Source organism: Sinocyclocheilus grahami, unplaced genomic scaffold, assembly GCF_001515645.1.
Source record: "Sinocyclocheilus grahami isolate Dianchi unplaced genomic scaffold, SAMN03320097.WGS_v1.1 scaffold218.1, whole genome shotgun sequence".
Taxonomy (NCBI): domain Eukaryota; kingdom Metazoa; phylum Chordata; class Actinopteri; order Cypriniformes; family Cyprinidae; genus Sinocyclocheilus; species Sinocyclocheilus grahami.
The window spans coordinates 373176-381516 of NW_015505397.1; the positions used below are offsets into that span (position 1 = coordinate 373176).

At 36.2% G+C, this 8341-nt stretch overlaps 1 protein-coding gene across 1 annotated transcript in view; it reads right to left on the reverse strand.

The window, feature by feature from the left end:
* The window catches only part of LOC107596342 (MORC family CW-type zinc finger protein 3-like), a 25446-nt gene extending 17847 nt beyond the window's left edge, over positions 1-7599 (reverse strand). The window contains exons 1-9 of the mRNA XM_016287061.1: positions 7478-7599; positions 7314-7386; positions 6200-6332; positions 5892-6112; positions 4679-4826; positions 2662-2821; positions 1382-1510; positions 737-856; positions 402-505 (exon numbers count right to left, since the gene is read on the reverse strand). Of these exons, the coding sequence (XP_016142547.1) occupies positions 402-505; positions 737-856; positions 1382-1510; positions 2662-2821; positions 4679-4826; positions 5892-6112; positions 6200-6332; positions 7314-7386; positions 7478-7519 (1130 nt within the window). The 5' untranslated portion in view covers positions 7520-7599. The remainder of the gene's footprint in view (positions 1-401; positions 506-736; positions 857-1381; positions 1511-2661; positions 2822-4678; positions 4827-5891; positions 6113-6199; positions 6333-7313; positions 7387-7477) is intronic.
* Positions 7600-8341: the final 742 nt, after the last annotated feature.

The window sequence follows — 8341 nt, forward strand, 5'->3', positions numbered from 1 at the left end:
TGGGGGTCTGTATATATTATATATATATATATATATATATATATATATATATATATATATATATATATAATAATATGTAAGCATATTTTACATTGCATTTTATAAATAATAATTTTTGTATATATATTTATCTATATATATTTACTATTAATATTTTACTTGATCACAAAAAAAAATTATACAATGACATTTCTTTGACTTATATTGCTAACTCTGTACTTAAACCCATTATTTGTGATCAGCTGTAGAACTAAATGTTCAGTTTCACCAAAGCTTGTTTCTCTGTGGCAGTAGATTTGAATTTAGCATCAGTCCTGCATTCAAATGAGTTGCTATCAGAGGCAGACGGCGCTGCTGTAGCGCCGCAGGGTAAAGTTTGTGGCGAGTTGCTGAAAATGCACCTGTACTCTTTGGTGTACTCAAAATCCTGCTTGTTATGAGCAGGCTTGAGGAAGTTACACTCAATTACTCCGATGACCCCGACCCCTGACCTTTGACCTGATGACTGAAGGAGCGAGACAGGAAGTGATGAGTCAAGATGAGTCACAATGAAAATGTACAGTTATTGTTTAAGTCATCTGGAGTATGTTATAACCAGGCCCAGACAGAATCTATTGACGTTTTCAGCATTTCTGTGCTGAGTTTGAGGAGATTTCTGTGGAATAGCTAATAATAATTAGCAGATTATGTGTAGACCTGATTATACCTCATTTCTCCACATGAATGGATCCAGTACCTTGATTTGGCAGCCAACTTTCTGATGGGCCTTTATCAGTCTGTTTTTATGGTACATCATAATTCCATACTGCTCCTTAATTTTTGGGTTGAATCCAAAAGTTATCTTCACTCTCTCATTCTGAGCGGCAGCATTTAAAGAAAATACTCTTGAGTCAAAATTTGTTTGACTAGGGGTTGATGGGGGAAAAAAACAAATGAAAACAAGTTCATCAGTTAACTTCAAAACCTGCTGTGGATGTCAACCACAGAAACAGGTAGTGCAGGCAGGATTATAGTTAAAGGGGTCATATGATGCTGCTAAAAAAGAACATTTAACATTTAAAAGAAAATGATTAATAAATACATATTTTTAAAAACCAAAAAAGACAAAAACACAGATTACTAAATGTAATTAAATTAAAATGAAAACAGAAAAATATAAAAATAAATTTCAAAATTTGAATACGTTTTTTAAAAAAATGGCAAATACTGAATTAAATTAATAATTTTTTTTTATTAAAATTAAAATAAAAACAGAAAATACAAAAATAAAAACGAATTTAAAAGAATGATAAAAACTATAATAGTATCTCAGTGATACTGAAACAACACTGAGTGCAGGCTGAAATGATAAACTCAGGTTTTGAAGTAAGTGGAAGGATACGATGAACTGGGGTTTATAGACGTCGTTCTCGATCATGGACAAACTCTTGGCAATCAGCTTAGTCTGAACTTTCTTCTGTCTCAAAATGATCTGAATCCTGGGCTTCAGGTAAAGGATACTGAGATACGCCTGGAATGACAGACAGAGGAATTATATTTGTGTTGGTGTTTATTTTGCCATTCAATTCTCAACTCTACTGGTCTTCAAGGGCACGTATCAAACCGTCCTTGATCTTTTGAGATAAAACATATTCAAAAGTTCCTCCCCGGTCCAAAAAAATTGCATTTATAGAAACCAAGCTGCAAAAATCGACTCGATCTGTCCAACAGATGCACATTAATGCTTGTCCAATAACATTTAGACATTAGTATTCAGTAAACATATGATGTATTTTTGTAGGCCAAAACCCGTAAACGAGCATTTTAACTGTTCTGGTTCCATCACCCTGAATTCAATGGGTTTTTGAACAAGTTTTTGGTTAAACGCCTGAAATAAGGTCTGAGGTGAACACAAGCTCAAGATAAATTTCATTCTATGACAAAATGAATCAGTAAAACCACTTGTGATTTCAAGTACTTGTCTTGAAAAAGGCAGTTAATTTGGAATTTTTGGTCCTACAGAGGTTGTCAGGGAACATTAAACATCACCGCACAGGTACAGCGGTTTTACAGCCTCATTGTGTTCACAGTCGCACTCTTGCAAACTACTCTAACTCAAACTTTCAGGTCAAATGTTTTTTTAAGTAAAGTCTAAAAGAGTTGACGGTGATGTTGAAGTCATGTTACTGTGGTGTAGTTCGCTTATAGCCTATGTTTAGCTTTTTAATTCTGCCAATTGTATTTAGCCTTCAAAATTCATAAAAGTTGTGTTCATTTGTGAAGATTATCACAATGAATCAAACTTTTGTTGGCCTCAGAGCGTATTTTCTGAAAGAATCCAAAAGCCAATGGAAAAATTCTATTGGGTTTTTGTTGAGGGAATCAGGCTGATGCTAACTTAAAAAGAATTATATATAAATAGCATTTTCAAAAAAAGTATGATTTGAAGACTTTATCTCTGACAGTTTCTGATCATTATCTCTGCACCACAAAGTTACTTTAGAGTCTCAAATTCACAAGTTCACACTACGACACTGCATTTACATTCTCTCAGCTCCAACTAAAACACACACACATTTGCATTCACACTACAAAACAACCACAGGCCATAAATATCAGGAAGTTTCTCAGTCTGTTGGCCATCTCTCTCTCTCTCTCTCTCTCTCTCTCTCATACACTCACTCTGAGAGAAAACTCCATCTCAGGGATGCCGTTACTGTCTCTACGTTGCTTGTAATAATCTCTCCTCCATTTTCCCTGTGTCTCCTCTGATCTGATCTCCGGCAGACGGATGTCCTCTGCATCCGTGTCAAAGTCAAACTCCGGCTTTCCATCTTTATTTCTGTCAGAGAAGATTGTAAAAAATGGATTTAAATACAAAAATTATTCAAATGTCCTTATAATCATTCAGTATTTTTGCATTCGGGTTAGATAGAAAGAGAAATCTTTGCTTTTGGAGAAAATTTGAAAAGATTTTAGAAAGCACATTAAAATATCATGCCACCCACTATATTTTTTATATTTTTTCTAATTGTTTATTTTTATTTATAAAACGCATCAAATGTAAAAGAGTTATGGTGATTACATTTGCACTTACATTTATGGATTTGGCGGACACTTTTTATCCTAAGCGACTTGCATTTAAGGAAAACATTTTATCGGTTTCAGATAAAACATACTAGCATGTTGCATTTATTCTAGCAAGGAATTGGCTAATAAACATCTGTCACAAAATCATCTAAAACAAACCAAAAAAAAGGCCATTATGTAAAATGAAACACTGTAGAAGTACTGTTACCTATGGAAGAATGAGATAAAAAGGTTGCAACTTTTTATCTAACAATTCAGACTTTATGTCTTGCATTTCTGAGAAACAAGTCAGAACTGCAAGATATAAACTCAGAATTTTCAGATATAAACTTAGAATTGTGAAATGTAAACTTAGAAAAGCAAGATATAAACTCAGAATTCTGACCTTTTTTCTCAATTCAGAGTTTACATCTCACAGTACTGTTTTTTTTTTTTTTTTGTAATTGTGACTTCACACAATTCCGACACTTTTCCTTGCAATTCTGAGTTTATATCTCACAAATTCTGACGTTTGTTCTCTCAGTTGTGAGACAGAAGTCTGAATTGTGAGTTATAAAGTCCAAAAGTCTAAATTGCGAAATAAAAAGTCGATGTGTTTGAAAAGGCTGTACTTTTGTGTTGGGGTCACATTAACTCCCCTATTGACCCTCATTGGTTTCCATGCAATTTGCCAAAAATTAACACTTTAAAGAACACTAAAGAGTCAGGTAAAAAAAAAAAAAAAACTTTATTGTAGCTTGTCAAACACTAAAATATGAAGTTCATGAGAACTTATGAAATTCAAGACTCAAAGATTCTTGAATTCTAAATTCTTGCGAAATAAAAGTGACGTGACATGTGGCCAAGTATGGTGACCCATACTCGGAATTAGTGCTCTGCATTTATCCCATCCAAAGTGCACACACACACAGCAGTGAACACACACACACACCGTGAACACACACCCGAAGCAGGGGGCAGCCATTTATGCTGCGGCGCCCGGGGAGCAGTTGGGGGTTCGGTGCCTTGCTCAAGGGCACCTCAGTCGTGGTATTGAAGGTGGGAGAGAGCGCTGTACATTCACTCCCCCCACCTTCGAGACTCGAACCCGCAACCATTGGGGTTATGAGTCCCGACACTCTAACCATTAGGCCACGACTTCCCGAAAAACGTCGCAGTTACCTTTATTTAATTTTTATTCCATAGCGGAAGCAGGCTTCCATAGATATCTGAGATAAAATCTTGTAAATGTACTCAAAAATACAAATAAACACACAAATATCACTATAAAATTGCCAGTTACATATTTGATTGCTTTGATATGCTATTTGTTAGAGATGAGAGAATCACATGCTTTTTAGGATGATTAAAATGACTTGATTTGTTAAACTAAGCAGTTCAGGGTTATATTCAAAACGAACACAAATCAGGAGTGTGTTATTGCGACAGAGTCAGTACACTCACCTGCGTGCAACATGTAAATCACATGCAAATTAATAATGACACTGAACATAATGGTTCTCCTGTCTGCATTTGCTATGTAACGTCATCTTTTACTACGACTGACCGCATCCATGCAACTCTGGTAAAGTAGTTTGAAAACTGCCATGCGAGAAAGCAACTGACAGACCTGCGGATGTTCCAGATGAGTATCTTGGTTCCTTTTTTGCCCTGAATGGAGTCCAACTGCTCTTGTAACTCAGAGATGTTCTGGAAGAGAGAATATTTCAGGATGGCTCTCAGACTCGCCTCTGAATCCTCCGTTACCACCAATGTCTGTGAGACAGGAGTTAAAGGCAATGTTTTGTCCCACTGAGAAATCAGTCTACAGTCTATATGCATAGAGTACATGCAAAACGAATACATGCATCTTATTTTTTTTCGGACATATATAGTCTATGCATATAGTCCACTGGTTCTCAATTCCAGTCCTGGGGCCCCCTGCTCTGCACAGTTTGCATGTAGCCTTTATTTAGCACACCTGATTCAGATCATCAGCTCGTTAGAAGAGAGCTACATTAAGTGTATCAGATAAGAGAGACATACATAGGCAACATCCGGATATAGGGTCGCATGTTAATGCAAAGTGTAAACGCAGCCAAAATGTGCAGAGCAGTGGGTCCCGAGGACTGGAATTGAGAACCACTGGTCTAGAGTCTGTATACATAGTACAAGCATATGCATGCAATACAAACATGCATCTTATTTTTTCTTTAACCCTACTGTTGTGTATTTGACTCGTACTCGATTTTTCAAACTGCTCAAAGTACTGGTTAAACAATTTATTTCTTCTTGAAATTTGTTGCATATTACTCATTTAGGGTCATGAATGTGTGTACAAAGTTTTGACACATAGATGTGTTTTGAAAACGCTGTACTTTTGTGTTGGGGTCACATTAACTCCCCTATTGACCCTCATTGGTTTCCATGCAATTTGCCAAAATTAACACTTTAAAGAACACTAAAGAAACACAAAAAACTAAAAACTTTATTGTAGCTTGTCAAACACTAAAATATGAAGTTCAGGAGAACTTATAAAAATTCAAGACTCAAAGATTACACGAAATTGAGACTCGTCTTGTGAATCATCCCAGGAAAATATTACATTTCTCACATATTTTATATTTTATAGTCTCTGACAGGCTAGAATATATGTTTTCTGTTTTTTATATGAATCTTTAGTGTTTATCAAAGTGATTTTTGGCAAATTGTATGGAAACCAATATGGGTCAGTTTGACCCCAAACACAAAAGTTTTTGAACACGACAGAAGGGTAAATCAAACAGAACAACGTTTGGATCTTGAGTTGAAAGATCTGTATTTTCTACTGAACAGAAGGATATTGGTCTGTTGGTTGAACGGGGCGATGGGTACGATCACAGCCTGAGCTTTAATAGCCTGTAAGAAGCTTTGAGACAACATGCCCACGCTCTGACAGCCGCCATTTTTTGTGAAGATCAGAGCATCGCGGCCCAGGCGCATTGAACCCGACTTAAACCCGTTTCCATACACGCCGATGGGCTGATGACTGCTTTTACTGGAGCCTTTCTCTGTGAATCCAAAGCTGTGAAGAAAATGAGAGATTCCTCTTCACAAAATGCCTCTCTCCTTAACAAGACTCGAGACATCATTTGTGTCTGTTTTCACGCACCTGAGCATTTTGTGCAGTTTGTTGGGCGTCATACCACTCCCGTTGTCCATAAAACTGAGGCACAATTGTTCTCTGACCGTCACAACATCAATCCAGATGCTCTTGGCTGTAACGCCTGGGTCAGATGCATTATCTACGACACACACATGCAGAGAAATTCATTTAATTTGAGTGCAACTGCATTATTTACTGTACATGCACAACATGATTGCTTTTTGCAACACTTTCTGTATTCTCTCACAGCCAACTACAAGCCATTGAAAAAAGGCCTAACTCTAAATATAACCTATAACCAACAACCTAAAAACAGACACACAAGCGTTTAACAGGATGTCAAGAGGAAAGGAGATGGATTTTGTTAAACCTCAAATCTTGATCATTAAGTGATCAAAAGCAAACACGTTTAGAAATATTTCCACCATCGTCTCAATGTTATGAACGCAGTTTCCTGTCTCTAACGGTACCGAGATCCGATCCTGAAAGCTTTACATATTTCCATCAGCCTTTACCATAAACCATCTATCAGTCCTTGCAGAAACCGCAGGTGTAGTTCAACACTTTTCACAAACACAAGCGACGCGATCCTTTCATTCTTCTTCATTTGAACACTACATCTATAGTTTCAGTAAACCCAGTGAACTTATTTTTGACAAATGTTTTGCTTGTAAAATGTTCATGCATCTTTAAAATGCAACTTCCTTTTTGCATTATTCATTTGCTGATGCTTTCAACCCTAGCTAAATCAGTTTATGCATTCACTGGAACTCGAAACTATAATCTATTAAACACGTGTTGCTCTATGCTGTGTTGCGTTATCAAATGCAATGACATTAAGACATTTGAAGTGTATAGATATTATGGATCCACTATGCATTTAATCCAAAACACAACTTTACGGCGCAAAATGCATTATGCGCGTTGCGTTTTAACATTACGCCATTAATTATCTGCAAGGTACTGTAGTTTGCCTTAAAAGAGCTGCAACAGGTGCACAAGTGCTGTGCCTATTTATTGTCTATGAGATTCGCGGAAGTTAAAACCGAAAGTATCGCCAGTTCCTGACAAAACCTGAGTTTTTCCTCCGAATAGATCAATGCATTAGTGTTTAGCTCACCGATGAGTTCCGCGACTGCACTGAAGGGCCATGTGTGACTGGTAGAGTTGCTCTCCAGGTACGACGGGCTCATCTACAAAAACAACATTACGCAATATAATCATAATAAAGTATATCGCAGTACGCGAGAAAAGACTTCAGAGAAGAAAAGAAAGAGTACACACAGAGCTCAGCCGGATCCCGTGTTCGCTCAGTCTCGCCATCATGAGGGTTAAAACACACGTCAAATGAAAAGAGATGCAGATGATTCATTCTTCCTCCTCCAGTGTGTGTGTGTGTGTGTGTGTGTGTGTGTGTGTGTGTGTGTGTGTGTGTGTGTGTGTGTGTGACGTGACACTCACACCCAGAGCTCCACAGAGCACATCTCATCCTGAAACTGCCTTTTTCTCTTTTTCTTTTTTGAGAGTTAATGTTTCCTGTGTCGTATTTTTTCATCATAACTTTTTTAATCATTTAAAAACCATTTGAAATATTACATGATTTTGAGTGTTTTAAGTTACACATATCACATTTCGTTTTATCATAGGCTAATATAAAGCTACTTTTTATAAATGACATTATCTTCACTGTATAATAAATAGCCTACTACTAATATGACAAAATATAATGAAAATACTTTATTTCATATTTTAGCGTTATATTTTTATTTGAAAATAATTGAGTAGCCTATTAATATAATTGTAAAATACATTTTAATAATAAATAAATAGCACACATTTTAATTTTAAAAGTAAAATAATTATTAAATTATTAAAGAAAACTGCAGATTGTTGTTTTATTTTTTGTTCTTTTGTGGGGGTTTTTTTATGTTTACTAGGGATGTAACGATGCATCCCGAGCCGGTGGAAAATCAATAAAAATTGACGATTCGAGTCGGTTGAGATGTTAAAGGGGTCATATGATGCGATTTCAATTTTTCCTTTCTCTTTGGAGTGTTACAAGCTCTTGGTGCATAAAGAAGATCTGTAAAGTTGCAAAGACTAAAGTCTCAAATCCAAAGAGATATTCTTTATAAAAGTTAAGAGTCA